This window comes from Thalassophryne amazonica, chromosome 1 (genome assembly GCF_902500255.1).
Source record: "Thalassophryne amazonica chromosome 1, fThaAma1.1, whole genome shotgun sequence".
Taxonomy (NCBI): Eukaryota; Metazoa; Chordata; class Actinopteri; order Batrachoidiformes; family Batrachoididae; genus Thalassophryne; species Thalassophryne amazonica.
Window position 1 is genome coordinate 38038784 of NC_047103.1, and position 22276 is coordinate 38061059.

At 41.8% G+C, this 22276-nt stretch overlaps 1 protein-coding gene across 2 annotated transcripts in view; it reads right to left on the bottom strand.

The window, feature by feature from the left end:
- dnajb6b (DnaJ heat shock protein family (Hsp40) member B6b) overlaps nucleotides 1-22276 on the bottom strand; it is an 87880-nt gene that overhangs the window by 55335 nt on the left and 10269 nt on the right. For both annotated transcript variants that reach the window (XM_034168212.1, XM_034168221.1), the window contains exons 2-5: nucleotides 16005-16120; nucleotides 7799-7908; nucleotides 6817-6870; nucleotides 6380-6484 (exon numbers count right to left, since the gene is read on the bottom strand). In XM_034168212.1, the coding sequence (XP_034024103.1) occupies nucleotides 6380-6484; nucleotides 6817-6870; nucleotides 7799-7908; nucleotides 16005-16069 (334 nt within the window). In that variant the 5' untranslated portion in view covers nucleotides 16070-16120. The remainder of the gene's footprint in view (nucleotides 1-6379; nucleotides 6485-6816; nucleotides 6871-7798; nucleotides 7909-16004; nucleotides 16121-22276) is intronic.

A 22276-nucleotide genomic window follows, 5' to 3' on the forward strand; every position in this document is an offset into this window, starting at 1 on the left:
AAAGCCAGAAAGTTGCCACTTGAAATGACTTTAGTTTTGTGTCATGTCTGTGACCTGCTTTTTTTTCTACAAAATTAAACAACTGAATGAACATCCTCCGAGGCCGGTGATTCCATAATTTTTGCCAGGGGTTGTGTGTATATATATATATATATATATATATATATATATATATATATAATCTGTTGCCCATGACCAATGTCCTGCACTGTTTCACTTTATCACTACCACACCACTTGCACTGTTAACAAAAATCTGCTTTTCATGACAAAACTCCAGTTTTACTTGGAGAAATGCACATGCAGGGCATCAGACGTAAAGTGCAAAATCCTTACGTGGATCTGTGCTGGATCCACTATGATGACACTGAACAAAGGGGAACAGCAGACAGAGAGCAGAGCCATCTTGTAGCATATTTGCCATTTTGGAATACTGCATTCGAGCAAACAGCCAATGCTGCCTTCATAAATCCTGGGACAGGAAGTCTGATGGGAGGCATAGTGGGTGCTGCTGGTGAATGGAGTACAGCCACACTGTGTGATGATACCATGGTATCATTTTAAAAAATAAATTTAAATACAAACACTCCATTCCAGAGCATAAAGAAATGGATGGATAATGACATTATCAGCTCCCCTTTGGCGAGCAGTTGTGGAGTATTAGCATGCGTGCAAAGTAATGGTAACCTCAAGAAAATGTGAGCGATAATGCTATGTATAACAAAGAATAATCATCAAAATGAATTCAGATTTAACACTGAAGTGAATACGAGGTCTGTCCATAAAGTATAGGTCCTTTATTTTTTTCAAAAACTATATGGATTTCATTCATATGTTTTAACGTCAGACATGCTTGAACCCTCGTGCGCATGCGTGAGTTTTTCCACGCCTGTCGGTGACGTCATTTGTCTGTGAGCACTCCTTGTGGGAGGAGTCGTCCAGCCCCTCATCGGAATTCCTTTGTCTGAGAAGTTGCTGAGAGACTGGCGCTTTGTTTGATCAAAATTTTTTCTAAACCTGTGAGACACATCGAAGTGGACACGGTTCGAAAAATTAAGCTGGTTTTCGGTGAAAATTTTAACGGCTGATGAGAGATTTTGAGGCGATACTGTCGCTTGAAGGACTTCCCACGGTGCGAGACGTCGTGCAGCGGTCCCAGGCGCCGTCGTCAGCCTGTTTCAAGCTGAAAACCTCCACATTTCAGGCTCTATTGATCCAGGACGTCGTGAGAGAACAGAGAAGTTTCAGAAGAAGTCGGTTTATCCGGATATTCCACTGTTAAAGGAGATTTTTTTAATGAAAGACGTGCGGACGGGTCCGTGCGTCGGGACGCAGTCGGCGTGGTGGCACAGGAAAAACACCTCCGTGTTGATAACCATTTGTAAAATCCAGGCGGCTTTTGATGGCTTTCAGTGGAGTGAGTATATGAGAAATTGTTTAACAGCTGGACATGTTCCAACTTGTCCTTAAGGCTTCCAACGGAGGTGTTTTTCCTGTGGCGGAGCGTCGCGGCGGCTGCGAGCCGACGCTGCAATCCGCCCGCACGTCTTTCATTAAAAAAATCTCCTTTAACAGTGGAATATCCGGATAAAATGCTGAAACCGACTTCTTCTGAAGCTTCTGTTCTCTCACGACGTCCTGGATCAATAGAGCCTGAAATGTGGAGGTTTTCAGCTTGAACAGGCTGACGACGGCACCTGAGAGCGCTGCACGACATCTAGCTCCGTGGGAAGTCCTTAAAGCGACAGCATCGCCTCAAAATCTCTCAGCCGTTAAAATTTTCACCGAAAACCAGCTTAATTTTTCGAACCGTGTCCACTTCGATGTGTCTCACAGGTTTAAAAAAATTTTGATCAAACAAAGCGCCAGTCTCTCAGCAACTTCTCAGACAAAGGAATTCCGACGAGGGGCTGGACGACTCCTCCCACAAGGAGTGCTCACAGGCAAATGACATCACCGACAGGCGTGGAAAAACTCACGCATGCGTACAAGGGTTCAAGCATGTCTGACGTAAAAACACATGAATGAAATCCATATAGTTTTTGAAAAAAATAAAAAGGACCTATACTTTATTGACAGACCTCGTATACTCTACTTCAACAATAACAACAAACATCAATCCCACTCTGTACCCAGACAGCCAGAGCTCTGTTCTGTGGCAAGCTTGTTGTTGTTGTTGTTACAAAGACAGGAAACTATGCCGGAAGGCACTCATTATTACACATTTTAAGCTGAACTGTACATACAGACATATACCAATTTAAATCAAGATGATTGCTGTAGCTTATTATTAAAAACATAACAGCAGTAATATTTTTCATGTCAAAGGCAGCTCATAAAAACACTTTCATCAATAAGTGCCCAACTTTAAATATTACGTCTGACATCTTTTTAATAAACATCTGTCACAGGGGTTCACATCGTACCACACTTCACATGCGCTGTAACACATGCAGACTCACACACTTAGTGTTATTGCATCTACTTTTGTTTTAATAGAGAAGCTATTTTTGAAAGCATTCCAGTCGAGTGATGTAGAAGCTCAAATCCATCCTCTGTCTGCGTGCAGACTCCATATTTAGAGCGGCGCATGGTGAAGTACAGATGCCTTGCTGAACCCAGACAACCAGGGCCAAGCACAGAACTCTCATTACCATATTGTGCTTAACACAACAATCTACTGTCAGGCGAACAACTGAGAAGCCAACAGCCACCACCATAACACTTCAATGGAATAAATTTGCCCCTGCTGCTGGTGACCCACACTGAGCCCTGTGCCAAAAACAAATCTGAAGAAAGATTCCACACAGATAAAAAGTGGACAATACAGATCAAATGTATTATACGCATGCACACACGCACGCACACACAGAAAAGTACAAAGACATCAAAATGCGATTTATTGAAGGGTACGCGTTAAATGTCGACACACAGCCAATGATTTCAGTGTTTGACATTTTGTGGTTTGCACAACACCCAGCAGTTCTGAGTACTTCACTGATGCACACTGCAGTGCTGTGATGATTCACACAAGCTTTCTTGTGTCTAATGATCAGTTTTTCCCATTTCTACACCACAGAAGACAGTCCTGATGTTTCAATATGCTCCTTTTCTCTCAGAAACACTTTAGCATTCCCGGGCCACAGTGTACAGTTTGGACCAGTCAAAATTCTGAAGTTAATAATAGTTGTTGCATTACAGCCCACTCAAAGACTCCCTTCAGGCCAACTCTCCATCCATCCATCCATTTTCTTCCGCTTTATCTGGAGTCGGGTCGCGGGGGCAGCTGCTCAAGCAAAGCCGCCCAGACCTCCCGATCCACACACACCTCCCCCAGCTCCTCCGGGGGAACCCCAAGGCATTCCCAAGCCAGCCGAGAGATGTAATCCTTCCAGCGTGTCCTGGGTCTTCCCCGGAGCCTCCTCCCAATGGGACGTGCCTGGAACACCTCTCCAGCGAGGCGTCCAGGGGGCATCCGGAAAAGATGCCCGAGCCACCTCAACTGACTCCTTTCGACGTGGAGGAGCAGCAGCTCGACTCCGAGCTCCTCCCGAGTGACCGAGCTCCTCACCCTATCTCTAAGGGAGCGCCCAGCCACCCTGCGGAGGAAACTCATCTCGGCCGCTTGTACCCGCGATCTCGTTCTTTCGGTCATGAGCCAAATCTCATGACCATAGGTGAGGATCAGAACGTAGATCGATAGGTAAATCGAGAGCTTTGCCCCCCTACTCAGCTCTCTCTTCACCACGACGGCCCGACACAGCGACCGCATCACTGCAGACGCTGCACCGATCCGTCTATCGATCTCACGCTCCATCCGTCCCTCACTCGTGAACAAGACCCCGAGATACTTAAACTCCTCCACTTGAGGCAAGGACACTCCACCGACCTGAAGAGGGCAAAGCACCTTTTTCCGGTCGAGAACCATGACCTCGGATTTGGAGGTGCTGATTTTCATCCCGGAAACCTCACACTCGGCTGCAAACCGCCCCAGTGCACACTGAAGGTCCTGATTTGACGAAGCCAACAGAACCACATTGTCCGCAAACAGCAGAGACGAGATTCTGTGGTTCCCAAACCAGACCCCCTCTACACCCTGGCTGCGCCTAGAAATTCTGTCCATAAAAATAATGAACAGAACCGGTGACAAAGGGCAGCCCTGGCGGAGGCCAACGTGCACTGGAAACAGGTTTGACTTACTACCGGCAATGCGAACCAAGCTCCTGCTGCAGTCGTACAGGGACCAGATAGCCCTTAGCAAAGGACCCCGGACCCCGTACTCCTGGAGCACTCCCCACAGGGTGCCCCAAGGGACACGGTCGAACGCCTTCTCCAGATCCACAAAACACATGTGGACTGGTTGGGCGAACTCCCATGAACCCTCGAGCACCCAATGGAGCATGTAGAGCTGGTCCAGTGTGCTGCGACCAGGACGAAAACCACACTGCTCCTCCTGAATCCGAGGTTCGACCATCGGTCGAATTCTCCTCTCCAGTACTCTGGAATAGACCTTACCGGGGAGGCTGAGGAGTGTGATCCCCCTATAGCTGGAACACACCCTCCGGTCCCCCTTCTTAAACAAAGGGACCACCACCCCGGTCTGCCAATCCAGAGGCACTGTCCCCGATCGCCACGCGATGTTGCAGAGGCGTGTCAGCCAAGACAGTCCCACAACATCCAGAGACTTAAGGTACTCAGGACGGCTTTCATCCACCCCAGGAGCCTTGCCACCGAGGAGCTTTCTAACCACCTCGGTGACTTCTGCCTGGGTAATGGATGAGTCCGCCTCTGGGTCCCCAGTCTCTGCTTCCTCTTCGGAAGACGTGATGATGGGATTGAGGAGATCCTCGAAGTACTCCTTCCACCGCCCAACAACATCCCCAGTCAGGGTCAACAGCTCCCCACCAGCACCTTAAACAGTGCCGGTGGAGAGCTGCTTCTGCCTCCTGAGGCGTCGGACGGTTTGCCAGAATCTCTTCGAGGCCGACCGATAGTCCTCCTCCATAGCCTCCCCGAACTCCTCCCAGACCCGAGTTTTTGCCTCTGCGACCGCACGGGCTGCGGCTCGCTTGGCCTGCTGGTACCCGTCAGCTGCCTCTGGGGTCCCACCTACCAACAAAGATAAGTAGGACTCCTTTAGCTTGACGGCATCCCTTACGTCCGGTGTCCACCACTGGGTTCGGGGATTGCCGCCGCGACAGGCACCAGAGACCTTGCAACCACAGCTACGAGCGGCCGCATCAACAATGGAGGTGGAGAACATGGTCCACTCGGACTCCATGTCTCCAACCTCCCCCGGGATCCGGGAGAAGCTCTCCCGGAGGTGGGAGTTGAAGACCTCCCTGACAGAGGGTTCCGCCAGTCATTCCCAGCAGACCCTCACGATACGTTTGGGCCTGCCAGGTCTGACCGGCTTCCTCCCCGCCCAGCGTATCCAACTCACCACCAGGTGGTGATCGGTCGACAGCTCTGCCCCTCTCTTTACTCGAGTGTCCCAGACACGTGGCCGAAGGTCAGATGATACGACTACAAAGTCGATCATCGACCTCCGGCTCAGGGTGTCCTGGTGCCACGTGCACTTATGGACACCCTTGTGCTCGAACATGGTGTTCGTGATGGACAAACTGTGACTAGCACAGAAGTCCAACAACTGAACACCACTCGGGTTCAGATCGGGGAGGCCGTGCTTCCCGATCACCCCCCTCCAGGTCTCACTGTCGCCGCCCATGTGGGCGTTGAAATCCCCCAGGAGAACAATGGAGTCCCCAGTCGGAGCGCTATCTAGTACCCCTGCCAGGGACTCCAGGAAGGTCAGGTACTCTGCACAGCCGCTCGGCCCATAGGCCGAAATAACAGCGAGAGACCTGTCCCCAACCCGAAGGCGTAGGGACACGACCCTCTCGTTCACCGGAGTTAACTCCAACACATGGCGACTGAGCTGGGGAGCAATAAGCAATGCAACCCCAGCTCTCCGCCTCTCCCCGTGGGGAATGCCAGAAAAATGAAGCGTCCACCCCTCTCCAGGAGTTGGGTACCAGAGCCCATGCTGTGCGTGGAGGTGAGCCCGACTATCTCTAGTCGGTATCTCTCAACCTCCCGCACAAACTCAAGCTCCTTGCTCCCCAGCGAGGTGACATTCCACGTCCCAACAGCCAGGGGCTGTGAGCATGTACCGGGCCGCCGGGCCACCCGCCCTCGACCGCCACCCAATCCTCTCTGCACCCGACCCCCATGGCCCCCTCTACAGGTGGTGAACCCACAGGAGCCAACTCTCTTACTCTACAAAAAACAAGAAATCCCCTCAGCACCTCCGAGAGCAGGAACGGGATTGCTCCACACACTGTGATGCCACCAATATCAAGGACTTACAAGTGACTTACCAAATAAATCTGCAAATGGATCTCTGCCCCCAAAGAATTCCCTGAAGACATCCTCAGGATTACGGAATGTGAAGCTGGGACCGCCAAAGTGATCATAATGGCCTCCTGCAAAACAGGACCATCAAAAACATGATTCAAACTTAAAAATTTATAAAAGAATTTTAAAAAACACTGAAAACACCCTATATGTTATATTTTACATCATCAAATGCTAACATGCAGTTTGAATAAGTATTTCAGTTCATTCTGGTGGCCTGTAAATATAACTGACTTTTTACACTTGAACATATGCTGCTCAAAAGCAGTAGATAACTATCTGTACAGCATGAGAATTCCTAACATTCCCAAATGAGAAGCAACTACTCTTATCAGTCATTTTCATGACACCATCACAATGTAAATATGCTAGTTTGTCAGTAAGTAAGTAACCCCCTTACCTCCCGCTGAAAGGCCTTCTTTGCCATATCGATCATAAATATTCCTCTTGTTTTCTGTAGTAGAAAAAGGATTGTTTACCGAGATGGAGAAACAGTTTAAACAACACACACACCACCACCACAAAGGAAATATTCCCAGGTACCTCCACCTTGCAAAAATTAAATTCCAACTATGTCCAGTTTGATGCAAGTACAACTAGACTTTAATACTGGGATGATTTATATCAAGTCTAGTGACCAAAGAACAATGTTCAAGTCACCTCTGGTAATTACTTTGTAACAAAATTAGTTTAATAATAGTCCATGAGTCAAACAAAAAGATGGAGCCCAACTCCATGCAATCGTAAGGAAATACTCAACATAATCCTTTATTGTTACAAACCAATCTCAAGAAATACAACCAGCTCAGTGTTTTGTTTTTTTGTGTGTTTTTAAACACAGGTTTAGATTAACACCACATCAGTCTGAGGAGTTATATCTGCTAAGTATATTTATGGTGGATGTCACACACAGTAAACAATCCTTATATTAATATAATTACACAACCAGCAATGTATGTCGTAAATAATCATAAAGTGCAAGAAGGCATTAATAACTACATTACACAGTTTTGAGGTTTGGAAAAATGTGCTTTTGAGTTAATTCATAACTCTACAACCAACGCCCTTCTGATACCGATGTACGTATTGCTTTTCTGTAGTTCTTGAAAAAGTGATTTCTCTCATACAAGGCAACTGTCAAAGGTGACTCGTGCAATCACAGACTTGATTCCTAATTATAATTTGACTAAGGCTGTCAAAAAAGTAGCCTTGTCCTCTGAGAACTTCACAACACAGAAGACGTCAGCAAGAGATGGAGGAACCAAAAAGATCAAACACTTTAACAGTGAGTGCATTCGAAAGATCCAGGCATCATATATATATACATTAAGTTAAAAAAGAAAAAAATATTTCCATGCAAAAGCCAAAAGAAATCTCTTTACCATCAGAGAGGACTTCATATGCCTCAGATAGCTCTTTAAACCTTCTCTCTGCTTCCTCCTTATTGTCTGGGTTCTTATCAGGATGCCACTTCAATGCCAGTTTTCTGTAACTGACAGACATTAAAGCAGACATAAATTCACAAAGTTCTATGACAGCAAACTGAAGACAGACATAATAATCCACACAGACAAAACCAAGAGCAAATACCCTTAAAACTATTCACGCAAATATATGTACAATCAGGTCCATAAGTACTTGGACAGTGAGTATTTTTGTTGAGTTGAAATTAATTAAATCAAGATGTCCTTCTTGTGTAGACTTTCAAGTTTATGTCAAGAGGCTTATCAAAAATATATTACACTACCCACTTAGGAATTACAGCTACTTGTATACAGTCCCTCCAATTTCACAGGCCACAAATAACAATTGGACAAGATAAAAATAAGGATTATTTTAATAAGAACAAACAAACACACATTTTACAGCTGCTTTCTTTAGACAGGTTGGATGGATAATGAACATTTCCAAGTCAATAAATGTGTCTTGGACCTTATTTATGTCAACTGTAAAATAAATCAATCTGGTGTAGGCAGTTCTCAAAAACTGAGGGATGATACAAGAAAGCCAGCAAGACACCCAGGCAACTCTGACTATAAATAGCCCTAATTCCTAAATGGTGAATGTGATATTTTTGTTAAACCCTTTGCTGTAAAGCTGAAAGTCTTCAACACAACCACATCTTGACTGCTTCATTTTAACGCCACTGTGTGTGGTGTACAGATGCAAAACTGACTGTACACATAACAGGAAATGCATGTTCACTTGCAATTTAATTTGTTTGGGTTTTTTTCTGATTTGTTAAGGTGATAACCATACAGTGGGGCAAAAAAGTATTTAGTCAGCCCCTGATTGTGCAAGTTCTCCTACTTAAAAAAAAATGAGAGGTCTGTAATTTTCATCATAGGTACACTTCAATTATGAGAGAAAATGAAGAAAAAAAAAATCCAGGAAAATCAAATTGTAGGATTTTTAAAGAATTTATTTTTGAATTATGGTGGAAAATAAGTACTTGGTCAATAACAAACGTTCAACTCAATACTTTGTAACATAATCTTTGTTGGCAATGACAGAGGTCAAACGTTTCCTGTAAGTCTTCACCAGGTTTGCACACACTGTAGCTGGTATTTTGGCCCATTCCTCCATGCAGATCTCCTCCAGAGCAGTGATGTTTTGGGGCTGTTGCTGGGCAACATGGACTTTCAACTCCCTCAACAAATTTTCTATGGGATTGACGTCTGGAGAGTGGCTAGGCCACTCCGGGACCTTGAAATGCTTTTTACGGAGCCACTCCGTTGCCCGAGCGGTGTGTTTGGGATCATTGTCATGCTGGAAGACCCAGCCACATTGCATCTTCAATGCTCTCACTGATGGAAGGAGGTTTTGGCTTAAAATCTCACGATACATGGTCACATTCATTCTTCCCTTAACACAGATCAGTCGTCCTGTCCCCTTTGCAGAAAAACAGCCCCAAAAGCATGATGTTTCCACTCCCATGCTTCACAGTAGATATGGTGTTCTTGGGATGCAACTCAGCATTCTTCTTCCTCCAAATATGACTAGTTGAGTTTTTACTAAAAAGTTCTATTTTGGTTTCATCTGACCACATGATATTCTCCTAATCCTCTTCTGGATCATCCATATGCTCTCTGGCAAACTTCAGACGGGCCTGGACACGTACTGGCTTAAGCAGGGGGACAGGCCTGGGACTGCAGGATTTGAGTCCCTCTCTGTGTAGTGTGTAGCCTACTTTGGTCCCAGCTCTCTGCAGGTAATTCATCAGGTCCCTCTGTGTAGTTCTGGGACTTTTGCTCACCATTCTCATGATCATTTTGACCCCACGGGATGAGATCTTGCATGGAGCCCCAGATCAAGGAAGATTATCAATGGTTTTGTACGTCTTCCATTTTCTTACAATTGCTCCCACAGTTGATTTATTCACACCAACCTGCTTGACTATTGTAGATTCACTCTTTCCAGCCTGGTGCGCATCTACGATTTTCTTCCTAGTGTCCTTCAACAGCTCTTTGGTCTTGGCCATGGTTGAGTTTGGAGTCTGACTGTTTGAGGCTGTGGATAGGTGTCTTTTACACAGGTAACGAGTTCAAACAGGTGCCAGTAATACAAGTAACAGGTGGGGGACAGAAGAGCTTCTTAAAGAAGAATTTACAGGTCTGTGAGAGCCAGAAATCTTGCTTGTTTGTGGGTGACCAAATACTTATTTTCCACCATAATTTACAAATAAATTATTTAAAAATCCTACAATGTGACTTCCTGAATTTTTCTTCATTTTGTTTCTCATAATTGAAGTGTACCTATGATGAAAATTACAGACCTCTCATTTTTTCTAAGTAGGAGAACTTGCACAATCAGGGGCTGACTAAATACTTTTTTGCCCCACTGCAATTACAACACCCATTCACTTTCCTTCCATCACTCCAACCAAAAATAATGAAGGCAGGCAGAACCCCACTGGCATGTAGTGGAGGCTAGTACATCGGTTTACGCTGCGTTAGCAGTTTATTTATGAGCTGAACAGCAGCACCGACAACAGACACAGATGCTGACACTAGAGAGAGAGAGAAATAAGGAAAACAAAAAGCGGGTCGGGGGAGGCAGAGGCTGCACATGATCCAGGGATTGAGTCCTTTTTGGATTTGTGCCGAGTGGACTTTGTATGTCAAGTCTTTGTCTGTGACATTATGTTTCAGTCTAAAGCCTGGTCAATAATCAATGGATTAAACTGTGCTGAACAAAGTATTGTGACCTAATAGACTCTTTAGTCAGAAACCCATACACTCAGTATCAGCAGTGGTACCCTTTATCTTTACCGTTTCCTTTCATTATTCTACATTTGGCTCAAAGGTCTCCAAGGTATTAAGTTAACTGATATTAATCAAAAACAAAGACATTTGGCTTTGACAGAACAATCCAACAACAGTTGTTGACAGATGGACCGGTTTTACATAAGAGGCTCTCTGCATAGATTGGATCAGCCACTGTAGGTAAAACAATCTGCCACAAATTGTTAGTTACGTCTACATTAATGGAACATTGTCAATAAGTGAACTCATATGTATTGCTTATATGACAGTAACTAAAGCAATCAGGCAGACAATAATAATTTTTAATTCTCATCTTACATAACTGCAAATTAGTGTGGATGTGTTAGCAGCTATAGAGGACAATCTGATTGAACATGGCTTATTGGTGCTAATACTTTCCTATCCATTGGATTAGTGAAGGATTGTGCTCGTAGTTTTCTGCATCACTCGGACTATAAAGAAGTACATACATACATACATAGACATATATGATACAATTTTGTCACCTTTCTTTTTTTTTTACAGAATGAGCTGTCAACAAACTGATATTCCTTTAAATTTTCTTTTATTTCTATAAACTGGGCAAAACAAAAATCAAATCAACATTTAATTCTATAGCCCTTCAGACAGCAGCCAGATGGTGTCCAAAGTGCTTTATACAACCCCTGGCAATAATTAAAGAATCACCGGCCTCGGAGGATGTTCATTCAGTTGTTTAATTTTGTAGAAAAAAGCAGATCACAGACATGACACAAAACTAAAGTCATTTCAAATGGCAACTTTCTGGCTTTAAGAAACACTAAGAAATCAGGAAAAAAAAAATTGTGACAGTCAGTAACGGTTACTTTTTTAGACCAAGCAGAGGGAAAAAAATATGGAATCACTCAATTCTGAGGAATAAATTATGGAATCACCCTGTAAATTTTCATCCCCAAAACTAACACCTACATCAAATCAGATCTGCTTCAGATCTGCTTGTTAGTCTGCATCTAAAAAGGAGTGATCACACCTTGGAGAGCTGTTGCACCAAGTGGACTGACATGAATCATGGCTCCAACACGAGAGATGTCAATTGAAACAAAGGAGAGGATTATCAAACTCTTCAAAGAGGGTAAATCATCACACAATGTTGCAAAAGATGTTGGTTGTTCACAGTCAGCTGTGTCTAAACTCTGGACCAAATACAAACAACATGGGAAGGTTGTTAAAGGCAAACATACTGGTAGACCAAGGAAGACATCAAAGCGTCAAGACAGAAAACTTAAAGCAATATGTCTCAAAAATCGAAAATGCACAACAAAACAAATGAGGAACGAATGGAAGGAAACTGGAGTCAACGTCTGTGACCGAACTGTAAGAAACCGCCTAAAGGAAATGGGATTTACATACAGAAAAACTAAACGAAAGCCATCATTAACACCTAAACAGAAAAAAACAAGGTTACAATGGGCTAAGGAAAAGCAATCGTGGACTGTGGATGACTGGATGAAAGTCATATTCAGTGATAAATCTTGAATGTGCGTTGGGCAAGGTGATGATGCTGGAACTTTTGTTTGGTGCCTTTCCAATGAGATTTATAAAGATGACTGCCTGAAGAGAACATGTAAATTTCCACAGTCATTGATGATATGGTGCTGCATGTCAGGTAAAGGCACTGGGGAGATAGTTGTCATTACATCATCAATAAATGCACAAGTTTACGTTGATATTTTGGACACTTTTCTTATCCCATCAATTGAAAGGATGTTTGGGGATGATGAAATCATTTTTCAAGATGATAATGCATCTTGCCATAGAGCAAAAACTGTGAAAACATTCCTTGCAAAAAGACACATAGGGTCAATGTCATGGCCTGCAAATAGTCCGGATCTTAATCCAATTGAAAATCTTTGGTGGAAGTTGAAGAAAATGGTCCATGACAAGGCTCCAACCTGCAAAGCTGATCTGGCAACAGCAATCAGAGAAAGTTGGAGCCAGATTTATGAAGAGTACTGTTTGTCACTCATTAAGTCCATGCCTCAGAGCCTGCAAGCTGTTATACAAGCTAGAGGTGGTGCAACAAAATACTAGTGATGTGGTGGAGCGTTCTTTTGTTTTTCATGATTCCATAATTTTTTCCTCAGAATTGAGTGATTCCATATTTTTTCCCTCTGCTTGGTCTAAAAAAGTAACCGTTACTGACTGCCACAATTTTTTTCCCCCGATTTCTTATAGTGTTTCTTAAAGCCAGAAAGTTGCCATTTGAAATGACTTTAGTTTTATGTCATGTCTGTGATCTGCTTTTTTTCTACAAAATTAAACAACTGAATGAACATCCTCCGAGGCTGGTGATTCCATAATTTTTGCCAGGGGTTGTAGTAAAATCAAAAATCAAGAATTCCTAAAAATAAAAACATACATACAATAGCTTTAAAATGCTACATAATAACAAAACATGTCACAGCACCAACAAGGCATTAAAAACCATTTTAAACATAAGACTTGAGCTTTGATTTAAAAACTGCTAGGTCCGAAAAATTGTGTCAATCAGGAGGTAACTTGTTTTACAGTCTGGGGCCAAGTATCGCAAAAGCACAATCACCCCAGAGCTTATATTGTGACCTCGGAACAGCCAAGTAAAGTTGATCAGACGCCCGTAATTTCCTACTGTAAGTGCAAAGAGTTAAAATTTCAGAGAAGTAGGATGGTGCAAGGCCATTAATAGCGTTAAAAACAAACATTAAAAATCTTAAAATTAATTCTAAAACAAACTGGAAAGCCAATGGAGTGAGTAAAGTACAGGCATATTAAGCTTATGTCTGGAAGTGTTTGTTAAAAGATTCTGCACAAGTTGGAGGCGTGCAAGAGAAGACTGGTTAACACCAGCATAAAAACAACACGTGTGCTCTTCAAAGTTTAACTGAAATAATATTTTTTCATAAAAACGTGATTTTTCAAAGAAATCCCACATTTCTGATAGTTCAATTCTTAAACATTACAAATAGTAAGTCAAAGACCCACAATATCCGCTGAGTTGGGGATGAGTACTGATAAGATTTTAATCGATATCATGATCGATTCCGCATATCGATCCGATTCTTTATTGATTCCCTTATCGATACCTCCTGTGAATTTTCTATGTATTAAAAGTAGGCTTTACAGGTTTTCTATGTCAACAACATTTTATTGAGTCTTAAACTAAATAAATATTAAGTTGGTCACTGGATCCTTGATCATAAATAAAGTGGACACATTAAAGTGGGGAGGAGGAAGTGTTTTTTTTTTTAAATACTTGAAAGACACTGGACTTGATCGGATTTAGTATTGCTATAACGGACTGATGCAGTAGGTGGCAGCAATAAGATTCTGGCTGCCATTAAACGTCACAGAAGAAGACGGTACATTTAGTTTATATCACAGGAGTGCATTTTGAGGTCAGAGCGCATTTCTGCATTTACAAAATGCCTCAAGCAACCAAAAAAAAAAAAAAAAAAAAAAAAAAAAAAAAGCGAATCGCCGGACTCGGACTTATTGATTGTGCAGTTAAACTTGTTTCCTCACCAGAGCATGTGCGAGGGTTGGTTTGTTTTATATCACAGGAGCATGTTTCTGCATTCACAAAATGCCTCAAGAAACCACAAAAATGCATAAAAGTAATTAATTTACTCATTTGTTTTCAGTCAAGGGTAAATATTCGGACGAGTTGCCATTGATTGTGTTGCTAATCTTGTTTCCTCAGTGGACCATGCATGAGAGAAAAAACATTTTCTTCATGTTGAGTGGTCGGAGTCATCTCCAACCACCAGCTAGCTTCGACGTAATGTGAATTAAAGAATAACCGATAAGGGAATTGTTAACCAAAAAAGGCTACCAATATCAGTGGATCGAATAATTTATCAATTCTTAACAGAAACTGGTTTCAATACTCATCCCTACTCTGAGTAGCATTTTTTTTCTTTCAAAGTAGTAGAATAAGTATTCATAACCTTGAAATCTTTAGCACAGCAAATTATTTCAATAAAACCTTACATAAATAGTATGTTTATTTTTCTACTGGCCCATTGGTTCAAAAGTGTCACATGATAAAAAGCAGCACTCTGGCTGTCAGAATTTCAAATTGGTACAATACAAAGCTGGAAATCAATGAATCTCTTTGCAGAGAAATAAATAAATAAAAGTAGTCTGTCCTTATAGGACCCAAGGCCCATTACGCCAGTACTCATGTTAGATTTCCGAAGCACAAGAGAGTCCATGACTCCCCCTGGATGGCATGTCAATACATTGCAGGTTAAGGTGCCCTGACACTTGCACAACTTTGATTTGTGCACTTGCATGCATTCTACCGTGCATGAGAGTAAATGCGTCTCAAACCAGTGTAAATGGCTTTGTGGACGCACGCAAAGAAAATTTTGAAATGTTCAAAATCTTCATTATGCATCAATTATGTGAACTTCAAGTGAACATTGTGCAAACAATTCAAAAACACTGCGTGAGTGCGAGTGATTGCATCAGCGTACGCATCAGAGTGCAGCTCGTCTGATCAATTATAACGAGACATTAAATCTATCAAACATACTTCTACAGCTACTCATAAGAAGGAAAGAACATGCAACTGTTTTACCACGCCATTACAATGTAAGCATTACAGTTACCTTTTAGACTGTTCCAATGTGTTCTCCACCTCATTAAGTGCGCCCGTGAGAGAGAAAAGCTGCAGCTGGAATAGTCCTCTGTGATTCCGGAAGCTATTAGAGGCGTTTTCAACCGCCAACTTGAAGAGAAAATGATTAATCTGCTACAAAATAATTATTTTATTTATGCAGCATTGAGCGCACAATGCGGGACATCCAGTGGAACAAAGCATGGCATCCAGCTGGGAACACAGCGGGTGGGATCGTCACAATGATGTGTGTGCAAGTGCGCGGATCAAAGTCGTGCAAGTGTCAGGGCACCCGTACTTCCCAGCCAAGGGTAAAATTAATAGTAGGGTAAACACCATCTTCTGTAATGGTTCCATGGATGAAAACAATTCAGCTCTTAACTGACCTTTAGTACTCAAAGGACTCATAATTGTTTCAAGCAGAGTACAAACCTTTCAGTACACAAACTAATTCATTCATATGACAATAGTACCTTGCAAAATCTACCACATTATGTTGAAAACTATAAAACCTTTGTGACTGCGGAGAGGCTGAGTGCAGGGGGAGCTATTTGACAAGGGTAGAGGACAGAGGCTGTGCAGGCCCTCGTGTCCGTTTACACTTTTAGATATAATTAACCTATTGCACCTTTTGACTGGCAACAACAAGAGAAAACAAGGCAAAACACAGTTAAGGTTACTCACGCTTTCTTGATGTCATCTTGAGTTGCATTTTTGTGAACGCCTAAAATCTGGTAGTACTCCACCATGGTTCTTCTGTGTGTGTGTTGAAGGTTTGTATCTCGTGTTTTGCCTCTGTAAAAAGAGTTAAGTTTTGTTAAGACATGTAAACTTGGAAGCAGTAATGTGCCATAAACTGCAGCTGAGCATAGTCGTGTGATGGTGAAGAAACCAGAACAGAGGGGGTAACTTTGAAATGGGAGGGGGCGAGAATAATTACAGCAGCACCTGTGAGAATGCCGCACAATATAATCAACTGCAGTGAAATGCATACGTGGAGCAAAGGGGACAAAACTGAAAAGTCTAAAATACATAACATCTGCCACTGACTGCCATTCACCCCAAGGCTGCAAGAGTGAAAACATTAATTATGTGTTACTTGTACATGTTAAAAATGGTATAAAAGCCTTATAGTTTCTAAAGTTGTGACCTGATGTTTCAGTTATGAAACCTTACCTCTCAAAATCAAGACAAAACAAGTTTAATTTAGAAAAAAGTGATTGCAAGCCAACTAAGCTCTCCTCTCTTCCCATTTAAGGTTTTTGCATTTTTTTTTTAAACAGAGTGTAATTTGAATAAATACTCATCTTCAAACTACCATATTCCGGCCTTTGGCTTGGTTTATGGAATAACAGAATGTAAAAATGCACTCTGCACTCAAAAACAGACAAGTGATTACACAAAAATGTATGCTATGTCAGATGATGTTTTACAGTGATTACACAAAATGCAGTGTAAAAACTTCAGGAAGAATGTGGAAACTGTAGATCCTCAGACCAAATGAACATTTTAAGCAGTGTTATTTCATCCTTGTAATTTTGTGCAAGTCTTTTGTTTTATAACTATGAGGAAATGCACAGTGATTTGAACCCTACCATGACCTTGAAAATGTGATTCACACCAAATATTTACAAAAGGTCACATAATTCAGGCTACTTACATAGATATTTCTTTAATCTCATCCCACATGTTGACCATGAAAACAATCAGAAAATCACTAATTACCCAAAACAACAAAGCAAATCTGACAGTTACAGAGTGATCCTAACTAAAAAGCACAAACCATTAAGGAGTACTCACACAGAGTCCACACACTGCATTTGTTTGCTATTTATAACCTGTGGCCTTTTCAGTTAGATTGTGTTTGTGTATGTTATGAGAATGAGGGTGGTGGGGTGCATGGAGCGTGGTACTGCAAGTGAACACCTCCTCGTTAGCTTATGGCACATGCTGTAACTCAATGGCATCTCTTTCAGAGGCTAGAGTTGAGCAACAACTCAGAATATGATCCTGGTGGATCATCGTGCTCTTTTCCTCCATTTGCTCATTCAGTTAATAAATGTTTTCTCCCTGAAGTAGATCCCATTCATCCTTCCATTTCCACATCCTGATACAGATATATGCACTGAGTAAGAATGTGCAGTCCACCAGAATCTGCAATTTTCTAATCTTTAATACAAGCTTGTTTTGGAAAAACATGGAAATTTTAGGTCAAAGTTCTTAAGGGTTTCTGAACTATGGGCCTTTAAAAGAGGGCTTTTGCACATACCTGACACTCGCAAATTGTGTGTTCCTGAGTAGGAAAATCTGGTTGCCAGTATCTATGAAGGCAAAGATATCTGGCTGACATTTGCTTTCTTGGGTAATTGGGGGCCAGGCTTTCATATTCTGTCATCAGAAAAGACTCCCCTAACTTCTAAATTAAGACTTTTGCAGAGTCAGGTTCCCTCCTGCAGACAGTCCTGTCCTCAAATTGAAGGAATCCAGCATCAATAGCCTGTTGTAAATGACTGTAGGCTGACATTGGCCCCCTGTAAATTGATTTTTCCATTTTAGCACATACAATATTCACCACTTTGGAGACAAATAAGTCATACACACTAGAAGAGACAGACTATTCCTGAAGACAAAATCTGAAAGCATAGGCCCAATATCCAGGAAAGTAAGTTTCAGCTAGAAATCTTTGCTCGTTTCAGAAATATTGGTATTCAAAATCTGCGAGTGCCAAAAACAAGCAAAACACCCCTTTTTTAAAACCCAATAGTTTCAGAAACCCTTAAGATTTTCCACCTAAAACTTTGCAAATGTTCACTATATATGTAGAGGCACCAACAATTTTTTTTATAGCCAAATCTGAGTCCGTCACCATGGGACCTCTGGTTGACTTCATATGGAATGACCGAAATGGAAAAACAAGATGATTGATGCTTAATTTGAATTTGATACCAGTTGCCAGTCCTGTTCATTAATTAAATCATCTTTTCTCTCACAAGCACTTAATAAGGAACCAAAGCCACCAGTTTCTAATGCTTAGAAAGTGGAATGTTTCCCAGATTTAGGCTTTATGCAGATCTTCAGTTGCGCTGTTGATGTATTTTGCACTTCATATCTGAGACAGATCAGGACTGCAAGCAGAACACGCTAGCACATGCATGCTGTGACAACGTAGCCATTCATGTTAAAACTCAGGCAGAATGCAGTTTTGTCCTGCTGGTAGATGCAGGGTCTGCCCTAAGAAAGATGCAACATATGTTGCTCTAAAATTAGGGATGCACTGATACACATTTTTTGCACTGCTGATCTGATCCAGATACCTGAATTTGGATATCTGTCGATACCAATACTTTTCCGATCTGATACCAATGCTGTTTGCTTTAATATTGCTGATTTTATGAGGATATTTTATACACAGACTTATACAGCTTCATGATTAAGTGTTTAGAGGAGAATTTTCTTAAAAAGAAGACTTGAAAGTTCAGTTACAATTTCCCAGAAGGTACATCTTAGATGGAAGCCTAGATTTGATGTTTTGGGAAAAGAATTAAGTACTTTTATTTATAGACTTAAAAGAGAAAAAACAGCATTCTCTCTGTCTCTGAGCCCTGAGCTGCTGTTAAAGCATTTCACAGCCTCGGGATGTCGAAACGGCAGATTTTTCTGTAACAATTCAGTTCATTTTTCAGAACTCCGTGCTCGGTGGCACAGACCATTTGAACCAGAGAGCCGGGTGAAAATTTGCCCTTACTGGTGGCTTAAAACACTCAGCTGCAGTGCAGGGAAGAAACAGTTCGGCTTCAGCTCAGAAACCTCCCCCTCCTCTTATCCCACTCAGCAGTAAACAGAGCAGAGAGCAGGCAGCAAGAGAGAGGTTTCATAGACATGGTTCCTCTCCAGTATCGGAAAATCCCGCAGGTTGGATGAGGAAATTCGATCCACAAATTACATCGGTACCAGAACCCGATACCAATCCGGGATCGGATCAGCCCCATCCCTATCTAAAATATGAATATTCTTCTGAGAGGTGAAGTCAAGAACATTGATTATCTCATTACAATGGCACCTGTCAATGGTTGGGATATATGCAGCAGCAAGCAAACTTTTTTTTAGCTGACACATTTGGAAGCGGGAACCAGAGCAACAATGATGCAAAGCTCATTTGGATTTATTCTCCGATTCATTTTCCCCACACTATGCACCTAAAAAAAGATATACTGTAAATAAAATTCTTTACCAAGCCCTGTAAACTTTTGGGGAGTCATTTTAGAATTTACACTGCAGTGGAAAGACACTTCTGAATAAAACCTGAACTAACAGCAAATCTTTCCAGCAAGGTGAAAATTTGGTTGAGTCGTATGTTATTTTGGTAAACTTGTTTTCCTCAGCAAGGTTGGAATTCAGGAACATGCACAATTTTGGGTGTATTTCAGTATTTCACCATAACAAGTCTATATTTTCCCCAACAATTTAACATTTGTTAAGGACAATTACAAACTGTGCTTAGATTATTCCTACTTAATTCTTTTCTTTCCTTGCTTTGGCTACCTTTGCTAGTCTTTTTGTGGTGTTTCTGTGTATTATGTTTATATGGTACATGTGGATTTTTACATTAGTATTATTGTTATTTATTTTTGTTCCTTGATATTCAAAAATAAACATTTCATTTCAAAATGAGTTATGAACTGAAGGACAAGTATTTTCCATAACTGTGGACAGACAATGGATGTACAGACGCTTTGCCATGACATTAGCTAAATATGGGGACACACTGAAATTTCAGTGACTTTGACAAGGGACGAAATGTGATTTTTTTTTTTTTTTCAATTTATTTCATTTATATAGCACCAAATCACAACAGAGTTGCCTCAAGGCGCTTCACACAAGTAAGGTCTAACCTTACTAACCCACAGAGTAACAGTGGTAAGGAAAAACTCCCTCTGAGGAAGAAACCTCAAGCAGACCAGACTCAAAGGGGTGACCCTCTGCTTGGGCCATGCTACGGACATAAATTGCAGAACAATTCACAAAACAAATATACAGGAAATGCAGTTGGTGCACAAGACAGGAGGGTCTCCAGCACAAATACCACACCCATCTCTGGATGGAGCCGCACCTTAAACAGAAAGAAAACAATCAGGCATCAGAAAGAAGAAATAAAGTATAATTTGCAAGCACTAAACAACAAGAAAAACAGGAAATAAGGTGATCGCCGGCCACTAGCCCTAAGCTTCACTAAAACACCAAGAATTAGGTAAAGTTGAGGGTACGACACGCTCTGTTTCCTAATAAAATTAAAGTAAAAAGCGTAAAACTATACTATGCCAGTATGCTAGCCATACGAAAGGACTAGCATACTGTGATGGCTAGACAACTGTTTCAAAGCATCTGCAAAACTACAGGTCTTGTGGGATGTTCCTCGTCTGTAGTGGTCAATATCTACTAATGGTGGTCCAAGGAAGGAAAACCAGTGATCTTTTCATATGAGATGTGTTGAACAAACAAGCCTGATCACTGGAGGCCCAATATCGCAGCTTCCATGATTTAAAGCAGGGGTGCCCAACCTATTTTGAAACAAGGGGAGGTGATGGTCTAGTGGTTAAGGTATTGGGCTTCAAATCCCAACCTGACTGGAAAATCACTAAGGGCCCTTGGGCAAGGTCTTTAATTCCCTATTGCTCCCAGTGTGTAGTGAACGCCTTGTATGGCAGCACCCTCACATCGGGGTAAATGTGAGGCATTATTTGTAAAGCACTTTGAGCGTCTGATGCAGATGGAAAAGTGCTGTATAAATGCAGTCCATTTACCATTTAAGATCTACTTTTGAAGTTTGAAAGTGCATCATGATCTACCAAGCCATATCGAAAGCCATAGTGTCGCCACAATATATTATGTACCAATATAATAATTTTTTGGCACAAAGATAAAGTTTTAACAATAATAATACATTATTGAAGTAAGTGTGCATGGTGCAAAAAATAAGCACAAGTAGGCCTAGGACTGGCCCGTAACAACAAATGACATCATCACCTAATTTGCATAACTGCCTTTTTCTTTTCTTAATCTGCACTCTGGACATACCTCTTTCTTTCAGTTAAATTTTTTGTTCTTTTTTCTTTTCTTCTCCAAACCTCTCAAATCGCCATGTGGTTTACACAGGTTTATATTGGCACCAAAAGGCTTTCAGTACAGTAATCAGTACAACTTTCATTGTAGCGATTACAATGACAATAAAGAGTATTTGTTATTGACGCTGTAAGAGAGAAGGAATAACATTGTGGGAGGGACAGAAAGTGAATATTAAAAAAAAAACAAACAAAAAAAAAACACCCTACACATGTTTAGAAATACAAATGAACTTTCTTCTGTTGAGTCTTGGATTTTGAACTGACAAAAGTGACCCAAAAGAGACACTCGAGCAGAGTTACCTGTTTTTTGTTTGTTTTAACTTTAGTGTTCTCAGCCAATGAAATTGAGTAACTCACTGCTGGCTGTCTGGCTCCTTTTCTGTTCGAGTGGAGGCGGCGGGCGGTCTCCTGTGAGCTTTGGGATGGCAACACACGCTCATTGAGGGGAAATATGCGCTTTCACATCAGACTCTCCAAAAGTCTCTAATAACACCAGAAAAAGATTTCTTGCTAATCTCTTTTTGGAAAAAAAAAAAAAAGTCATTGGAGGGGTTTGAATAGTTGCTAAAATTAAGAAAGTCACTCTTCTTCTTCTATGGTGTTTCTTCTTTGGCATTTAACGGCAGCTGGCATCCACCCTGCTCAGAGTGTCGCTCTTACTAGACCGACATCTCTGCTATTTTGACACTGGGGGATAGCTTGCCGGGCTACTTTCGTCACCCTACTCAGCCTGCCGCTCTTGGAGCGACAACACACAGAATGCATCTCTTCCCAGATCTCTTTCAGTGCAGCTTTTTGTTCTGACTTTAACACAAAGTTAACACCCAAGTCTTT